Source organism: Macaca mulatta, chromosome 10 (genome assembly GCF_049350105.2).
Source record: "Macaca mulatta isolate MMU2019108-1 chromosome 10, T2T-MMU8v2.0, whole genome shotgun sequence".
In the NCBI taxonomy this organism is placed as follows: domain Eukaryota; kingdom Metazoa; phylum Chordata; class Mammalia; order Primates; family Cercopithecidae; genus Macaca; species Macaca mulatta.
Window position 1 is genome coordinate 89,570,392 of NC_133415.1, and position 20,243 is coordinate 89,590,634.

The 20,243-nt window shown below is 44.7% G+C and overlaps 1 protein-coding gene across 8 annotated transcripts in view; it reads right to left on the minus strand.

The window, feature by feature from the left end:
* NDRG3 (NDRG family member 3) overlaps positions 1–20,243 on the minus strand; it is a 92,856-nt gene that overhangs the window by 56,393 nt on the left and 16,220 nt on the right. For all 8 annotated transcript variants that reach the window (XM_015149054.3, XM_077951758.1, XM_015149052.3 and 5 more), the window contains exon 2: positions 9,595–9,699. In XM_015149054.3, the coding sequence (XP_015004540.1) occupies positions 9,595–9,651 (57 nt within the window). In that variant the 5' untranslated portion in view covers positions 9,652–9,699. The remainder of the gene's footprint in view (positions 1–9,594; positions 9,700–20,243) is intronic.

The following is a 20,243-nucleotide window of genomic DNA, read 5'->3' on the forward strand; positions in this document are numbered from 1 at the left end:
TTTTTTTTTTTTGTGACAGATCCCAGACCCTCCTGGAGAAAGGCTTCCAGTTTCATGAGTAATCACCCTGGAAAATGGGAATGACTAGGTCTATGTGACAGTAATTGGCTCCAGAGTTTCTGAATGGGGATCATTAGCCGGTCCTTGATTCAACTGCGGTTAACTGAGGCCATATTATTTATTCTCGGTACTCATTAAAAGTTCAATACTTGGCCGGGCGTGGTGGCTCAAGCCTGTAATCCCAGCACTTTGGGAGGCCGAGACGGGCGGATCACGAGGTCAGGAGATCGAGACCATCCTGGCTAACACGGTGAAACCCCGTCTCTACTAAAAAATACAAAAAAAACTAGCCGGGCGCGGTGGCGGGCGCCTGTAGTCCCAACTACTCGGGAGGCTGAGGCAGGAGAATGGCGTGAACCCGGGAGGCGGAGCTTGCAGTGAGCTGAGATCCGGCCACTGCACTCCAGCCTGGGCGGCAGAGCGAGACTCCGTCTCAAAAAAAAAAAAAAAAAAAAAAGTTCAATACTAGTCATTGGGGGCATTCTAAAAGGCTGAATACCTTCTGGGGCCCTTCCCTAAAGACTTCTTTTTTTTTTTTTTTTTTTCCTGAGATAGGGTCTTGCTCTGTCAGCCGGCCTGGAATGCAGTCACATGATCACAACTCACTGCAGCATTGATCTCCCAGGCTCAGGCGATCCTCCTGCTTCAGCCACTTGAGTAGCTGGGACTATGGGCATGTGCTGCCCTGCTTGGCTAATTGTTTTTCTTTTGAGACTGAGTCTTGATCTGCTGCCCAGGCCGGAGTGCAGTGTCGCAATCTCCACTCACTGCAACCTCCGCCTGCCGGGTTCCATCGATTCTCCTGCCTCAGCCTCCAGAGTAGCTGGGATTACAGATACGTGCCACCACAACTGGCTAATTTTTGTATTTTTAACAGGGACAGGGTTTCACCATGTTGCCCAGGTGGCCTCCAACTTCTGGGCTCAAGCAATCTGCCTACCTTGGCCTCCCAAAGTGTTGGGATTACAGGCATGAGCCACTGCACCTATCCTGTTTCTTTTTCTTTTTGAGACAGAGTTTTGCTTTGTCACCCAAGCTGAAGTTGCAGTGGCATGATCATAGCTCAGTGTGGCCTTGACCTCTGGGCTCAAGCAATCCTCCTGCCTCACTTTGTTTGCTTCTGATGTTCACAGTATATGGTTCCATTCTAATAAAACTTCTAGAAATTTCAGGCTATGGGTACTTTCTTTTTTCTGTCCATTCTGAAGATGCCATTAATCCCATATTCTGAGAAATTCTTACACGAAGCAGACTTAAGCAGCAGAAAGGGATTCAAGGAAAAAATTAAAACAACAGAATAATTTGAAGAGGAAAAAAGTCAAGGAAAGCCATTAATTATTACTGAAAGTTGCAGTCAAAGTAGAAGCCAGCTAACAGGAGTGTTTTCTGATGGAGCCTAGTGGCCATATGTAGAAGGTAAATAAAGTAACCCAAAAGGTAAATTACAGCAAGTAAAACTCACAGCAAGTAAGTTACAAGCTTAGAGAATTAGCAAAAATAAACTAGAACGGGTCAATGATTAAAGTGAATTATGAAAAAAAGAAAGGGGGGTGTGAAAGGGAGAAATGTTTCAAAAACAAGTCATTCCTAGGGAGAGACATGTTGTTTCCTAACATGAGATCTGGTCAACAGGCATAGTTTCAAAAGACAGAAGCAACAGACATAATGTAAAGAAAGACGAGATAGATAAGACCTTAGACCAACTATCAATAGGAAGAGATTTCGGGTGAATTTACCTGTTCTGTGAATGTAAAGGAAAGGTCTGTGTCTGATTCACCGCTCTATTCCTGGTCCTGACACTTAATGAGTGTAACAAATATCATTTTGTAGAGGTTTTGAACATCTCAAAATAGAGATACTTGATTTGAGGAAAAAACGAATACCAAAGAGGAAAGGTTATATGTAATTGACATGCTAGGGACTAAAGTGGAGAAAGTGAGTTGTTGCAATAGTAAAAGGTTTCAGAAATAAGCTGATTCAAAAAACAAAACAAAACAAAACAAAACTGTTAAAGAGAATAAAATATGACTTTGTATTAAAAAGCCATACACAAAAAAGATAATCCTTCCCAACAAAAAGTGGAAACAAAGACGGGGGATTGTACAAGCAAAGAGTTAGATAAGCTCAGAAAATACTCCGTTTTTCTTTAATAATAAAGATTAATATAATCAATTAGTATAATAAATCAGTGTATTAAAATCATCAGCAGGGCCATGCGCGGTGGCTCACGCCTATAATCCTAGCACTTTGTGGGGCTGAGGCAGGTGGATCACGAGATCAGGAGTTTGAGACCAGCCTGGTCAAGAGACCAGCCTGGCCAATATGGTGAAACGTCATCTCTACCTAAAAATACAAAAATGAGCAGGGTGTGGTGGCAGGCACCTATAATCCCAACTACTCGGGAGGCTGAGGCAGAAGAATTGCTTGAACCTGGGAGGCAGAGGTTGCAGTGAACCGAGATCGCATCATTGCACTCCAGCCTGGGTGACAGAGCGAGACTCCAACTCAAAAAAAAAAATCATCAGCAAATTATTTTCTTTCTTTCTTTTTTTTTTAGACGGAGTTTTGCTCTTCTTGCCTAGGCTGGAGTGCAATAGCACGATCTCGGCTCACAGCAACCTCTACCTCCCGGGTTCAAGCCACTCTCCTGCCTCAGCCTCTGGAGTAGCTGAGGTGGCATGTGCCACCAGGCCCGGCTAATTTTATATTTTTAGTAGAGACAGGGTTTCTCCATGTTGGTCAGGACGGTCTCGAACTCCTGACCTCAGGTGATCCACCCGCCTCGGCCTCCCAAAGTGCTGGGATTACAGGCATGAGCCACCGCGCCTAGCCCAGCAAATCATTTTCAAGTAGAAATCAGTTCAAACTGATAATCCAGGGACAAGAATGAAAATTCTATATATACGTGCATATATATATATATATATATATATATTTAAGTATCTATAGCAATCATTACCTTCAAAATATACTAAGAAACAGACTTCATAAAGAAATTTATAAAGAGGTTGGATACTTAGATAAAACTATCTACAATCAGATAATCCCCTGTAGATTGCTGAAAAAGTAGAATTTCCACTCTAAAAATCCCATGGGCATTCTGCTAAGGTGTGGCTAAGACGTGGATCACCTATTGCCTCCTGTAACTGGTTAAGGGTCATCTGGTCTGTAATGGTGGCATGGCAACTTGTTTGGGAACCCATTTCCTGCTGCAGTCCCATCTACAGCAACAGATGACAACAGATGTAACACTCATGTCTTAGTACATTAAGGGACACCCACTCTCTAGTCCACACTAGATGTAGCACTTCATGAATATTCTTTGATGAAAATGTCAATAAATCTATTTTTAATTACAGCTGCTTTTTCTTTTCTCTCTCTCCCCCTCGTTTTTTCTTTTTTTTTTTTTTAAACAACCTTGGAGCTGGGTGCAGTGGCTCATGCCTATAATAGCAGCACTTTGGGAGGCTGAGGCAGGAGGATTGCTTGAGCCCAGGAGTTTGAGACCAGCCTGGGCAACATAATGAGACCTCTTCTCTACAAATAATTTAAAAATTGGCCAGGCATGGTGGCGCACACCTGTGGTCCCACCTACTTAGGAGGCTAAGGTGGGAAAATTGCTTGAACCCAGGTGGTAGAGACTACAGCAAGCCATGGCCATGCCACTGTACTCCAACCTGGACGACAGAGACCCTGTCTCAAAAAAAAAAAAAAGAAAAAAAAAGGCAGTGGTTCATGCCTGTAATCCTAGCACTTTGGGAGGCCAAGATGGGTGGATGGCTTGAGCCCAGGAGTTTCAACATGGCAAAGCTTGGTCTCTAAAAAAATACAAAACTTAGCCAGGCATGGTGGCAAGAGCTACTCAGGAGGCAGAGGCAGGAGGATCGCTTGAGCCCGGGAGGCTGCAATAAGCCATGATTGTGCCACTGCACTCCAGCCTGGGCAACAGAGCAAGCCCTGAGCACAAATGCTTTGGCTATCTCTGTTGTCCTGGAGGTTACAAAATGTTGTTCCCAGGGTTCTCCCTCCTCTAGTTCTAACACCCTCCTCCCTCCTCTGTTTACATGTTGCAATTAGTAGAAAAGGAAAACTTAAATTGCAGTAAAATTTACCCCACTTTCAGGTGGGTGTGGTGGCTCATGCCTGTAATCCCAGCACTTTCGGAGGCCAAGGCGGGCAGATCACTTGAGGTCAGGAGTTCAAGACCAGCCTGGCCAACATGGCGAAACCCCGTCTCTACTAAAAATACAAAAACTAGCTGGACATGGTGGCAGGTGTCTATAATCCCAGCTACTTGGGAGGCTGAGGCAGGAGAATCACTTGAATCCAGGAGGCGGAGGTTGCAGTGAGCCAAGATCATGCCACTGCACTCCAGCCTGGGCAACAGAGCGAGACTCCATCTCAAAAAACAAAACAAAACAAAAAAAGATTTACCTCACTTTCTACTGTAACAACCAAAACAAAGTACATAACTTATTTCTGTTCTCTCTACTAAACATTTATTCCCCTTTCTGCTATTTCCTCAATTCTTCAGAAGCTAAGTGTGGCCTTCTACTTGTTTTCTCAAGCCTCACCTTTTGCTTTCACAGGGTTCGGTAGTATCTGAACCAATAGTAGGTAGAGGAAGGCAGGGAAAATGAAGCAAAACAGTATACTCTCCTGTTTATTACAAGGTGTTTTGGGTGAGGAGAGTGGAGCAACCAGGTACAAGAGGCAGCAGATGGTGGGAAGAACCCTAGACCCCCAGGTCCAGGTCAAAGTCAAAAGACGTAGCTTCTATCCTGGCTTCACCAACTTAACAGACACTAGCTCTGAACAAGTCACATAACCTCTCAGTGTCATCTGTAAAATGGAGTTAAAATATCTTCAACTACTTACAAGAGACTGGAAGATTAAAATAAGATATTATTTGTGAAAGTGCTCTGAAAATAGTTAAATGCTATTTTAAAAATCACTTCATATGCCCATGGAATTTCTGCCCCGCAAAACAAAGTACTGGTGGTTGCTTCTTTTCATCACTGGAGCCAAAACAAGTATGGCAAAATTATCCACTTCTTGACAATTCTGAGCCATAGACAAAATTACAGGCATACTAAAATAAAATGGGAAAAGTACCAACAAATGACGTGAGACAAGTTAACATAAGCCTTGCTCAAAGCTATATTGAGAATGCCTCCTTACAGTCATCTCAGGACAATTTTCACGGTAAAACGTTGGTTCTAGTCTTCCTTTAGCTTCCTGAAGCCTGGAGGATGCAGCAATGTCTTTAGCAAAAAGTATATTTATAAGGATAATGGACAGAAGGATAAGGTGAAATACTGCACATTTTTAGGCTTCTCCTTAAAAGAGACAGGGCAAGCCACAAAGGTGATGCCAAAACATCTATAGGATTAACACAGTGGAAACGGCTCAGGTTTTAAGAGTAGGAAAGACTTTGGTTTCCGTCTGGCTTTGCCACTTCTTTACTAGGCAAACCAGCATTTCATTCGGATTTTTAATCTGTGAAGTAGGAATACTACTATCTATCTCAAAGGGATATTCTGAGAAATAGAGAGAATGTATGTAAAGCACTTGGCACATAAAAGATAATAAATAAATCACAGCAGGACAGGCAAAAACAACAACAAAACCCTCAAGCCATCTACTTCTATGCAAATCTGGAGGTTTTTCCTCTACACCAGTGGTTCTCAACCAAGGCAATTTTGCCTCCCAGGGACATCTGGCAATGTCTGGAGACATTTTTAGTTGTCCACTGGGGAGTACTATTAGCATCTAGTGGGTAGAGGCCAAAGATGCTGCTAAACATTCTACAATGCACAGAGCAGTGTTCCACAACAAACAATGATCCAATCCAAAACATCAACAGTGAGAAATCCTGCCATACAGCAGGCATTCTTTGATACTCAATAGGAGTAAGCTACTTCACCTTTTCCAGCCTTTGTTCACTCACTAGCAATGTGGGAATAAATTTATCTGTGTTCTCTTCCTCATCAAGCTATTGGGAGGTTCAAATGAAGTAATGGATGAGAGGCATTATTATCATTATACCGTTTACCACATACACAAAACCACCCACCTGCTGGGCAGACAGAAGCATTCACGTACTGGGGAGGGGGAGAGGGAGGCTAATGGGACAGAAGTCTGTGTTTGGAAGTGCCATGATCTAAAGAGGGCCTCTTGCCTATCTACCTGCTTGGCAAGAGCCGAGAGAGTCCTCATGAATAGTGATGGCACAGGAGCACTTACATCTCAGGGAGAGGGAGGAGTAAGGTGGAATGTGGGAGGTGGGTAGGAACAGCATAGGCCTATCAAAGAGGAGCGGATAGATGTTAGGAAGTGAGACACTGCTTCGTGTCTTAGTCTACTCGGGCTGTCATAACAAAATCACATAGACTTGATGGCTTAAAAGAACAGAAATTTATTTTCTCACGGTTCTGAAGGCTGCAAAGTTCAAGATTAAGGTTCTAGAAGGGTTCAGTTTCTCATGACGAATCTCTTCCTGGTTTGTGACAGCTGCCTTCTTGCTGTGTCCCCATATGGCAGGGGAAGGGAGAGAGAAAGAGAGCCTCTTTCTCTATTTATTTATTTTTTAAGACAGGGTCTTACTCTGTTGCCCGGGCTGGAGTGCAGTGGTACAATCACAGCTCACTGCAGCCTCAACCTCCCAGGCTCAAGTGATCCTCGCAGCTCAGCCGCCCAAGTAGCTGGGACTACAGGCATCTGCTACCACACCTGGATAATTTTTTTAATTTTTTGGTAGACAGGATCTCCCTTTGTTGCCCAGGCTGGTCTTGAACTTCTGGCTTCAGGTGATCCTCCCGCATCAGCCTCCCAAAGTGCTGGAATTATAGGTGTGAGCCCGGTTATAGGTGTGTGCCTGGCTCAGATTTTATTTCCTTCCTCCTCTCCTAGGCACAACATTTTTGGAACAGCCCTCACATATACACATACACAAATAGTACTTAAAGGAGAGAGTTTTCTGGAAATATGAGGGGAAGCAGCAGGAGAAACCAAATGGAGGTTAAAAAAGCATGCAGTGGCCGGGCGCAGAGGCTGACACCTGTAATCCCAGCACTTTTGGAGGCTGACGCGGGCAGATCAAGAGGTCAAGAGATCGAGAGCATCTTGCCCAACACGGTGAAACCCCATCTCTAGTCAAAATACAAAAATTAGCTGGGTATGGTGGTGCGCACCTGTAGTCCCAGCTACTTGGGAGGCTGAGGCAGGAGAATTGCTTGAACCCAGGAGGCAGAGGTTGCAGTGAGCCAAGATCACGCCATTGCACTCCAGCCTGGTGACAGAGCAAGACTTCGTCTCAAAAAAAAAAAAAAAAAAAAAAAAAAGCCTGCAGCTTGCCAAGGGAGAGAGAAGTCTGGTGAAAGATAAAAGAAGGGGTGGGAGTGGGAATGGAGAGGTCACAGGGATGAAAATGGGGTGGCAGGATTCCAAAGCAAACTAGCAAACACATAAGACGTCAGCAGCTCCAGAGGCTGCAGGTGAAGGGCCTTGCCTTGGGCAGATAAAAATAATAAGCAACAGATTATCTCCTGGTGTCACCCGCACATCCCCTCCCCGTCCCCCCCGTCCATCCATCTTTATCCTCATACTCCATCAACACTCCCTCAGGAAAGGATGGCATGACCTCACTCACACAAAGCTACAAGAGTACTTCAATAGAGACAATGAAAATAAACCAAAACAATAGAGTGGAAAGGAAGGAATTTCAAGCAGCTGGGCACTGTGGCTCATGCCTGTAATCCCAGCACTTTAGGAGGACAAGGCGGGTGGATCACAAGGTCAGTTTTGTAAAAATACAAAAATTAGCCAGGTGCATGCCTGTAATCCCAGCCACCCAGGAGGCTGAGGCAGGAGAATCACTTGAAACCGGGAGGTAGAGCTTGTAGTGAGCGAAGATTGTACCATTGCACTCCAGCCTGGGTGACAGAGTAAGACTCCGTCTCAAAAAAAAAGACGGAATTTCAGGCACATTTACTGAACACTAAGGAACAAGAGAGAAAACAAAACTTTCTTTTTTCTGAGGCAGAGTCTTGCTCTGTCACCCAGGCTGGAGTGCAGGTGCATGATCTCAGCTCACTGCAACCTCTGCCTTCTGGGTTCAAGTGATTCTCCTGCCTCAGCCTCCCAAGTAGCTGGGACTATAAGCCTGCACTACCACGCCCAGCTAATTTTTGTATTTTTAGTAGAGATGGAATTTCACCATGTTGGCGAGGCTGGTCTCAAACTCCTGACCTCTAGTGATCTGTCAGCCTTGGCCTCCCAAAGTGCTGGGATTACAGGCGTCACCCACTGCACCCGGCCAAAACCTTTCTTTTGGTAAATCATATCACACCAGTGTCTAGTGGTCATCAACTGTGCTGCTCATCTGCTCCTTGTGTAGTTCTCTGACACTAACATAAAAATGTGGTATACGACTGACATCCAGTCCTCCCTGATAAAAACTGTGATACTGACAGAAAGATCACATCATAGACTTGGCAAACTTTAGGGAGAACACTGTAGCCCACATACATCACCAGTCATGGATGGTAAATTTTCCTTATTGAAACTGAAAGTCAAGACACTTGGATTCTGAGTCAAACTCCACCCTCATACTTTCTTTTTCTTTCTTTTTTTTTTTTTTTTGAGACGGAGTCTCACTGAGTCACCTAGACTGGGGTGCAGTGGTGCGATCTTGGCTTACTGCAACCTCCGCCTCCTGGGTTCTAGCAATTCTCCTGCCTCAGCCTCCCAAGTAGCTAGGATTACAGGTGCGTGCCACCACACCTAGCTAATTTTTCCATTTATAGTAGAGACAAGGTTTCACCTTGTTGTCCAGGCTGGTCTCAAACTCCTGACCTCAAGTGATCCACCTGCCTCGGCCTCCCAAAGTGCTGGGATTACAGGTGTGAGCCACTGCGCCCAGCCCCACCCTCATACTTTCTGCTTAACATTGCCACATTATTTTTTCCCTTAACATCTCTATCTGTAAAATACAAAAATCTCAAAGATAACTTGATTGAATGTGGCTCATGGAAACAAAAGTAGGAAGAAAGAAAAGAGGGGGAAACATCAAAAAGATGCTTAAGAAATAGATTTTTTTGGCCTGGCATGGTGGCTCACACCTGTAATCCCAGCACTTTGGGAGGCTGTGGCGGGTGGATCACGAGGTCAGGAGATCAAGACCATCCTGGCCAACATGATGAAACCCTGTCTCTCCTAAAAATACAAAAATTAGCTGGGCATGGTGACGTGTGCCTGTAATCCCAGCTACTCAGGAGGCTGAGGCAAGAGAATCGCTTGAACCAGGGAGTCGAAGGTTGCAGTGAGCCGAGATTGCACCACTGCACTGCAGCCTGGGGACAGAGTGAGACACCATCTCAAAAAAAAAAAAAAAGAAATAGATGTTTAAAGTATTCCTTTCATTGAAAATCAAGCCACATATGTTTTAAGTTACTATTTAGATGATACGGAAAATGAAATACTATCAGAAGAAGAGGCTTGTCCATATTTTAGTGAAAACAGAGAAGTCTTTACCTTATCATTTAGAAGTGGTTTGATCTCTGTGAGCTGAACATCCTGAAGTTCATCCATGAGGTCAGATGACGAGAGTAGAGGAGTCTCAAGAATAAATTGGTAACTCTGAAACAGAAAAAAAAGAAGTGAAGAAAAAGGCTTAAGCCAGAAGTTGGAAACATAATAGTCACAGTACACCCATTCATTCAAATATGAGACTTACTCTGTGCCATGCCCTGCTCAGGGCGCTAAAGACACATAGTCACTGCAGACAGACACTAACGTGGTCTGCAGGATTCTTGCCTCCTGGTATTCACACCTTTGCATAATCCCCCCAGTGAGTGTGGGTAGGGCCTGTGGCTTGCTTTTAACCATTAGAATATGGCAAAAGTGATGGAATGTATATGAGTGACTTTACATGATTACATTATATAGTATTTTCACATCTGTCTTGCTGAGGGACACTCTCTCCTGCTAGGTCTGAAGAGGCAAGCTGATGTGCTGTGAGAGGGCCACGTAACAAGGAACTGAGAGCAGCCTCCGGCAGAAAGACAGCAAGAAACTGAAACCTTCAGTTCAACAATCTGCAAGGAACTGAATGCTGCCAACAACAGGAGCCTGGAAGCAGATCCTTCCCCAGCTGAGTGTCAGATAAGAAGCTGCCCGACACCTTGATCGCCATGTTGCAGAGGACCTATGCAACCCACACCAGACTCCTGAACCACAGAAATTGTGAGACAATAAATATGTGTTGTTTTAGGCTACTACATTTGTGGTAATATTTTTATGCAGCAACAGATTAATACAATTAATACAATAGTCTTTGCTCTCATGGAGCACACATTTTAATTACTGAAGATGGATAAAGAAACAACATACTCAAAGCTATGCTTGGAACAGACTGAAAGACGGATTAAGCGGGGAAAAAAATTGAAGGTTATTACTGCAGGATGAGGCCTTGAATTAGGAATGGCAGTGGGAATGAAGGAGGAGGGAACCAAGGCTAAGCTTACTAATCCTCATTTGGGGAATCACAGCAGTGGATGAAAGGTATGGTAGTCAGCTCCAAGATGGCCTTCAACGAGCCCAGTGATCCCTGACTCCTGATATTCATTCACACATATGTATAATCCCCCACCCAAATAAATCAGGGATGGCTTGTGTAACTAATGGAATATGGAGGAAGCAACAATAGGTGACTTCTGAAGCTACATCATAAAACACATTACAGTTTCTGCTTCAAGACACTATAAACTGCTAGTTCTGGGGGAAGCTAGCCACCGTATCATCAGGACACTCAAACAGCCCTCTAGAGAGGCCCATGTGGAGAGGAACCAACTTGCCAGTGCCAACCTGCTAGCCATATGCATGATTTACCTTGCAAATGAATCCTCCAGCCCCAGTCAAGAGTTTGGATGGCTACAGTCCCAGGGACATCTCACTGCAACCACATGAGAGACTCTAAGCCAGAACCACCCTACCAAGCCTGCTCCCAAGTTTCTGACCCACAGAAACCATGAGAGATAATAATTTTGTTTTAGAGTGATCTATAGCAATAGAGAGCTAATACAGAGGGAGAGCAGAATGGGGAGTTCAGAGAGAAGAGGCAAGTTGGAGAGAGATAGGCAGGGTAATGAATTACAGATTCTTCTTCTATCCCACCATGCAAGAAGCCATGGAGATAGGCTGCAAATACTCAATATTGCAGAAAAGTGATTCCCACCTAGACTTCACAGCTTCAGGCATCATCCTTTTTGTCTTGGCCCTAAACCTATCAAGTCAGGAAAAATGTTAATTCAGAGTTGGGGATTTACACTTAATAACCATTTATTGAGTACCCATTGCACTGTGGAAGATACAAAAAGGGTCCCTGCCTCTAAAGAGGAGAGATGACATTGATCTATAAATTGACAAATAAAAAGAAGGGCCATAGGAATTCAAAGGAGAAGCAATTATGTCTGATTGGTGGGAATCAAGAAAGCCTTCCAAAGATATCAGTCTAATATATACGTGTGTGTGTGTGTATATGTGTGTGTGTGTGTGTGTGTGTGTGTGTATATATATATATATATATTTTTTTTTTTTTTTGAGACCTAGTCTTGCTCTGTCGCCCAGGCTGGAGTGCAGTGGCACAGGCACAATCGTGGTTCACTGGAACCTCCACCTCCTGGGCTCAAGCGATTCTCGTGCCTCAGCCTCCTGAGAAGCTGGGATTATGGGCATCTGCTACCATGCCCAGCTAATTTTTGTATTTTTAGTAGAGAGAGGGTTTCACCATATTAGCCAGGCTGGTCTTGAACTCCTGCCCTCAAGTGATCCACCCACCTCAGCCTCCCAAAGTGTTGGGATCACAGGCATGAGCCACTGCGCCCAGCCTAGTGTACTATATTAATCCACTGTTCTGTTTACCTTCTAGAGATAGAATGACATGATTTTGATTTAATTACCTATGGAGAGGGTATGTGTCCCAGGCTACCTTTTAGCTATTATTTGCCAACTCACTGAAATAAATCCTGCTCCCAGCTACGCCTATGTTAGAACAGACTAACAAAAAAAGCCCTCTTATCATTTATTCAAGAGACCCAGGGGATGTCTATTGAGAACACTCCTCAGGCTATGAACCCGACATGCTAACTGTGAATATTCTAAAAGTATGAACCACCTAGAGACCACAAGCTTGATGATGTTTGACCTCCCTATAGGACAGTGGTTCTTTTGTCAGATCCCAAGCACCCATATACTTGAATGAGCTACTTAATGCCCAGAAGTTGAATTTTTTTTGTTTATTTTTATACCAGTCACATTTCAAAAGGGGATGAGGTGGTTTGACTCTTACACAGTGAGTTTCAGCCAGCACCTACATTCTCTCTTTCACAGTCCCCACTTAACTCTCAAAATACTGGCCTAACTGGAATCTACTCCTTGCTTATTTATTAATAACACTATAAACTGTGGCTACTTTTTATTTGAACTTTACTATTTATCAGTTATTTAAAATGGCAACTTATAACCTTTTCCCGGCCGGGCATGGTGGCTCATGCCTATAATCCCAACACTTTGGAAGGCTGAGGCTCGATCACCTGAGGTCAGGAGTTCGAGACCAGCCTGGTCAATGTGGTGAAACACCATCTCTACTAAAAGTACAAAAATTAGCTGAATGTGGTGGCACAAACCTGTAATTCCAGCTACTCCAGCAGGCTGAGGCATGAGAATCACTTGAACCCAGGAGACAGAGGTTGCAGTGAGCCACGATCTGGCAACTGCACTCCAGCCTAGGCAACAGAACAAGACTCTGTCTCAAAAATTTAAAAACAAAACAAAACAAAACCAGCTTTTTCCCTTTTATAAAAGCAATATGTGCTCACTTTAGAAAATATGGAAATCAGCCGGGCACAGTAGCTCACACCTATAATCCAGCATTTTGGGAGGCCGAGGTAGGTGGATCATTTGAGGTCAGGTGTTCAAGACCAGCCTGGCCAACATGGAGAAACCCCATCTCTACTAAAAATAAAAAAATTAGACAGGTGTGGTGGTGCACGCCTGTAATCCCAGCTACACGGGAGGCTGAGGCAGGAGAATCGCTTGATCCTGGGAGGCGGAGGTTGCAGTGAGCCAAGATCACGCAACTGCACTCCAGCCTGGGCGACAGAGTGAGACCCTGTCTCAAAAAACAAAAAAGAAGAAAATACGGAAATCAGCTGGGAATGGTGGCTTACACCTGTAATCCCAGCATACTGGGAGGCTGAGGTGGGAGGATCACCTCAGGTCCGGAGTTCGAGACCAGACTGGACAATATGGTGAAACCCTGTCTCTACTAACAGTACAAAAATTAGCTGGGTGTGGTGGCAGGTGCTGTAATTCCAGCTACTCGGGAGGCTGAGGCAGGAGAATCACTTGAGTCCGGGAGGTAGAGGTTGCAGTGAGCCAAGATCAGGCCACTGCATTCCAGCCTGGGTGACAGAACGAGACTCTGTCTCAAAAAAAAAAAAGAAAATACAGAAATCACAGAATAATGAACAGATAATTTACTCATAGTCCTTCCATCTAAAGAAAGCCATTTTAGCCTATTTCCACTTGTTCTTTTTTCCCAGTTAAATGCTGATTTCCTGAAATTGTTTTTTCAACTCACCCACTTTATTCCCTACTTTAATTCACTCACTAGAAAGCAATGCACTTCAAGATGGGAATTATTCAAATATGACTCCACATGGGTGGGCCTGTCAAAGGGTCAGAGAAAGGCCTAAGGCGCCCTCAAGTCCAAAGTGACAGGCGTTCACCTAGTGTTCCTTTTTTTTTTTTTTCTGAGATGGGGTCTTACTCTTTCACCTAGGCTGGAATGCAGTGGCACAATCATGGCTCTCAACCTCCCAGGCTCAAGCAATTCTCCCACCCCAGCCTCTCACGTAGCTGGGACAACGGGCATGTGGCACCATGCCTTGCTAATTAAAAAAAAAATTTTTTTTAGAGACAGGGGTTTCACTATGTTGTCCAGACTGGTCTTGAACTCCTAGACTCAAGCAATCCCCCTGCCTTGGCTTCCCAAAGTGCTGGGATTACAGGTGTGAGCCACCACACCCAGCACTATGTAATTTTTTTAAAGATGAAGAAAAATGCAATTTTTACACCAACAAACGAACGAAGACACAAATTAAATGAGAAGGCTGTCCCTATCAGCTAGGACCAATGCAGGCTCGGGCAATAATGCTGTGCAGGACAGTAAGCTGCTCCAGGGTGACTCAGGATTTGGCATCACGGCAGTAGACATTCACCTTCCACGTATTAGGGGATCTAATGCATTCTTCTGGAGACTCCATTTTTGCTCCACTTTCAATGTCTCAAGCCCTTGCCAGTGAGCAGTTGTATAACATATACAAGAAAACTAAGATTCTGGTGGAAAACTCCATCTCCAGATCCCTCAGCTACACAGACAGGTTCCCTCCTGGGGATCTAAGGCCTGCAGTTCCAGCATCTGCACAAATGGTAGGGTTGCCAGATCCCATACTGGTACTAAAAGCTATTAATATTTTCAAAAGGCTAGTAGGGATTTTATAAATTGCAGTAAATAATTTTTGCCTCTTTCCTAGTCATATGAGTAGGAGGGAGGATTGACAAGGAAAAACTAGCCATCTTCAAATTAAGGAAATGAGTCTGATACCAAATGGCTAGAAAGGGAAAGGAGAAAAGGTGGCCACCTACTCTGTCAGGAATTATAATCTCGGCACTTTATGTTTAATCCTCATAACAATCCTCTCTGGTAGATATCTTTCTTTCTTTTTTTTTTTTGACACAAGAGTCTTGCTCTGTTGCCCAGGCTGGAGTGCAGTGGTGCAATCTCAGCTCACTGCAACTTCCGCCTCCCAGGTTCAAGTGATTCTCCTGCCTCAGCCTCCTGAGTAGCTGGGACTATTAGGCACATGCCTCCACGCCCAGCTAATTTTTGTATTTTTCAGTAAAGACAGGGCTTCCCTGTCAGCCAGGCTGGTCTCAAACTCCTGCCCTCAAGTAATCTGCCAGCTTCAGCCTCTCAAAGTGCTGGGATTACAAGTGTGAGCCACCCTGCCCGGCCTAGATATCTTTATTTATTTATTTTTTTCTTTGAGACAGAATTTTACTCATCACATAGGTTAGAGTGCAATGGCGCAATCTCAGCTCACTGCAACCTCCACCTCTTGGGTTCAAGCGATTCTCCTGTCTCAGCCTCCAAAGTAGCTGGGATTACAGGCGCCCGCCACCAGGACTGGCTAATTTTTATATTTTTAGTAGAGATGGGGTTTCATCATGTTGGCCATGCTGGTCTCGAACTCTTGACCTCAGGTGATCCGCCTGCTTTGGCCTCCCAAAGTGGTGGGATTACAGGTGTGAGCCACCGCACCCAGCCTTTATTTCTTTATAGATGAGAAATTTAGGCTCAGAGAAGTTAAGTAACTATTCTAAAATCCCCACATCTAATAAAGAGCCAGGAGTGGTAGCATGCAACTATAGTCCCAGCTACTTGAGAGGCTAATGCAGGAGGACTGCTTGAGCCCAAGAGTTTGAGTCCAGCCTGGGCAACACAGCAAGACCCTGCCTCTAAATAAGTGAATAATAGGGAAAGGATTTTAAAACCTTTGCTTTCCCATTACAGGTTGAGCATCCCAAATTCAAAAATCTGAAATCCAAAATGCTCCAATGTGCTCCTGGAAGAAGTGACAAAGGACAGATGGATGGATAGATGGATGGATGGGTCGATGGATACATGGACACACACATACACAAACAAGCTCCAATGGGTATCTCCCTTGAACATCAAGTCCATGTTCAAAAAGATTGGGGTTTTGGAGCATTTCAGATTTCACATTTTCAGATTTGGGATGCTTAAACAGCAAGTATAATGCAAATATTGCAAAATCAGAAAAAATCCAAAATCTGAAACACTTTTGGTTCAAGGCATTTTTTTGGTTTTTTTGGGGGGGGGTTTTTGAGACACAGTCTCTGTCACCCAGGCTGGAGTGCAGTGGCTCGATCTTGGCTCACTGCAACCTCCGCCTCCTGGGCTCAAGCAATTCTCCTGCCTCCATCTCCCGAGTAGCTGGGACTATAGGCATGTACCACCATGCCCGGCTAATTTTTGTATTTTTAGTAGAGACAAGGTTTCACCATGTTGACCAGGCTGGTCTCAAACTCCTGACCTCAGGTGATCCACCGACCTCAGCCTCCCAAAGTGCTGGGATTATAGGCGTGAGCTACCACACCTAGGCTGTTCAAGGCATTTTGGATAAGGGATACTCAACTCACGTACCATAATGTCTGTGCCAGGCCCCATCTACTGATTGTAGGACCCTGAGCAAGTTTTTTTTTCTCTTTACCCACCCTGTGGCACCTCCTTGAGGTAAGAGAAGCCTAAAGCAATCCTATACATACCAACAATGACTCAGATACCTTAGAAATGAAGCTCTGAGTCATCACACCAGGACAAGAGCCCTCACTATCTCAGTAGTTATAACACTAAGGGCATAGAGAATGTGGAGTAAGTAGAGAAAAGACAAATGAAGTTGTAGCTATTACTTGGCAACCAGTTTCAGAGGCAAGGGCTATTTCTTGCTTGTTAGAACAGTGAGCCTCAAAATCTATCACCTGAGAATCTTGTTTAGGATCTCAGATATAATCAGTTTTAAGTGATGAAAATCTAACATGTGCCCTCATCACTGAGGAGAGGTGGAGATAATCTGAGGTTAGGAGATGAACTGAAAGGCTTATTATTAGCAACAATCTTTTTTTTTTTTTGAGACAGAGTTTGGCTCTGTCACCCAGACTAGAGTGCATTGGCATGATCTTGGCTACCTGCAACCTCTGTCTTCCAGGCTCAAGCCATTCTCCCACTTCACCCTTCCAAGCAGCTGGGACCACAGGAACACGCGACCACGCCTGGCTAATTTTTGTACGTTTTGTAGTGTCAGGGTTTCACTTTGTTGCTCAGGCTGGTCTCTAACTCCTGAGCTGAGGCGATCCACCCACCTCAGCCTCCCAAAGTGCTAGGATTACAGGCGTGAGCCACCATGCCCAGCCAATTAGCAACAATCTTCAATAGAGATCAGTGAGGATGGGGTAAAGAAAGACTCCATTGATTTTGTCCTGCCTTATTCCAAAATTTCAGTAAACTAGATGGAACTTTTATTTTTTATTTTTAAATTTGGGGGCCGAGTATGGTGGCTCACATCTGTAATCCCAGCACTTTCAGAGGCCAAGGCGGGCGGATCATCTGAGGTCAGGAGTTTGAGACCAGCCTGGCCAACGTGGTGAAACTGGTGTCTACCAAAAGTACAAAAATTAGCCAGGCATGATGGTGCGTGCCTGTAATCCCAGCTACTCAGGAGGCAGAGGCAGGAGAATCGCTTGAACCTGGGAGGTGGAAGTTGCAGAGAAGTGAGATTGTGCCACTGCACTCCAGCTCGGGCGACAGAGCGAGACTCAGTCTCAAAAAAAAAAAAATTGTTTTTTGCTTTTCTTTTTCTTTTTTTTTTTTTTTTTTTTTTTTGAGACGGAGTCTCGCTGTGTCTCCCAGGCTGGAGTGCAGTGGCGTGATCTCGGCTCACTGCAAGCTCCGCCTCCCGGGTTCACGCCATTCTCCGGCCTCAGCCTCCCAAGTAGCTGAGACTACAGGCGCCCGCCACCACGCCCGGCTAGTTTTTTGTATTTTTAGTAGAGACGGGGTTTCACCATGTTAGCCAGGATAGTCTCGATCTCCTGACCTCGTGATCCACCTGCCTCGGCCTCCCAAAGTGCTGGGATTACAGGCTTGAGCCACCGCGCCCGGCCTGCTTTTCTTTTTTTTTGAGACGGAGTCTCACTCTGGTCCCCCAGGCTGGAGTGCAATGGCACGATCTTGGCTCACCACAACCTCTGCCTCCTGGGTTCAAGCGATTCTCCTGCCTTAGCCTCCTAAGTAGCTGGGATTACAGGCGCCTGCCACCACGCCTGGCTAATTTTTTTATTTGTAGTAGAGATGGGGTTTCACCATGTTGGCCAGGCTGGTCTCGAACTCCTAACCTCAGGTGATCCGCCCGCCTCAGCCTCCCAAAGTGCTGGGATTACAGGCTTGAGCCACCACGCCCGGCCAAAAAATTGTTTTTTTTTTTGGAGACAGGGTCTTGCTCTGTCACTCAGGCTGCAGTGCAGTGGCACCATGTTACCTCACTGTAACCTTGAACTTCTAGGGTCAAGCAATCCTCCCACCTCAGCCTCCCAAGGAGCTAGGACTACAGACATATACCACTATGCCTGGCTAATTTTTGTTTTTTGGTAGAAACAGGTCTTACTAGGTTGCCCAGGCTGAGATGCGATTGTTTAAAGACTCAACAGGTCTGATCAACTAAAATGTGAATATACTGGAGAAACAAAATAGTTTGCAGAAACCTTGCTGAAAGGTAACAAGGGGCTGTTAGACTCCTGAAATTACAAAATGTCAAAAAAAAAAAAAGAAGAGAGAGAGAGTGGGAGCTCTGGGATAAAAAGTTTGTAAAAATAGCACAAGGTTGGCCAGGGCACAGTGGCTCATGCCTATAATCCTAACACTGTGGGAGGCCAAGATGGGAGGATTATTTAAGGCCAGGAGTTCGAGACCAACCTGGCCAATATGGTAAAACTCTGTCACTATTAACCATATAAAAATTAGCCAGGCGTGGTAGTAATTCCAACTACGTGGGAGGCTGAGGCATGAGAATCGCTTAAAACTGGGAGGAGGAGGTTGCAGTGAGCCAAGATCGCACCACTGCACTCCAGTCTGGGCAACAGAGGGAGATGCTGTCTCGACAAAAAAAAAAAAAAGTAGAAAATAGAACAAGGTCAGAGAAGAGTTAGATTTTGCCAAAGTTTTCAGTTAGGGAGATAAAAGAATTATGGCACAATGAATGAAAATGAGTGAGCTGAGAAAAAGTAACAGAGAAACTGATTTGTTAAAAAGAAAATCAATTTCAGTCAGGAATCCAAGAGAGACCCAAGGACAACTGGGAGTGAGAATGAGTGAGGTAAGCCTCCACATGATCACCAAACCAGAGATAAGGAGGTCTGTAGGCCTGGGCTCTTCTGAAAGACAACTCAGTGATGGAAAAGAAAGAACCAGTAAGAGACAAAGAAAAAATATTCAGAGATGCTAAAAGGCAGAAATACAATGTCAAAGAATTCAAGGGAGAAGAGAGATTTACACAAAAGTAGAGGAAAACTGTCAAATGCTGAAGAAAAAAGGAGGAGGATGAAGACTATGAAAGGGCCATTAACTCTGGACAATAAAAGTCAGTGGTGTCAAAATCTAGGAAAAATGAAGTTCAGTTCTCCATGCTGAAAAGTCCATGACTATGTAGACCACTTTTTAGAAATATAGAAATTAGGCCAGGTGCAGTGGCTCACATCTGTAATCCCAGCACTCTGGGAGGCTGAGGCGGGTGGATGACGAGGTCAGGAGATTGAGACCATCCTGGCTAACATGGTAAAACCCCGTCTCTACTAAAAATACAAAAAAAATTAGCCGGGTGTGGTGGTGGGTGCCTGTAGTCCCAGCTACTCGGGAGGCTGAGGCAGGAGAATGGCGTGAACCCAGGAGGCGAAGCTTGCAGTGAGCCGAGATCACACCACTGCGCTCCAGCCTGGGCGACAGAGCGAGACTCCATCTCAAAGAAAAGAAAAGAAAATAGTTGGCACAGTGGATTAAGTCTGTAATCCCAGCACTTTGGGAGGACGAAGTGGGAGGATCACTTGAGTCCAGGAGTTCAAGACCAGCCTGAGCAACACAGTGAGACCACATCTCTACCAAAAATTAAACAATTAGCAGGGCGTGATGGTACATGCCTGTAGCATCAGCCACTCAGGAGGCTGAGGTGGGAGGATCGCCTGAACCCAGGAGGTTGAGGCTGCAGCGAGCCACAACTGCACTGCTACAGTCCAGCCTGGACAACAGAGTGAGACCCTGTCTCAAAATAAATAAATAAATAATAGAAATACAGAAACTAACATTTCTGAATTGAAATGCAAGCAAAAATCTCACCAGGAATCCAGGAGAGACACATACTGGGAGGGGCTTTAAAAGATCAACAAGATCAGTGACTTTCAAGTTTTACAGCAAAACTCTGAAATAGAAAACAGAAAACATGTAGAAGCTGTGCTTGAAGTGGTGGTGAGACCACTAGGGCTCTGCAGAA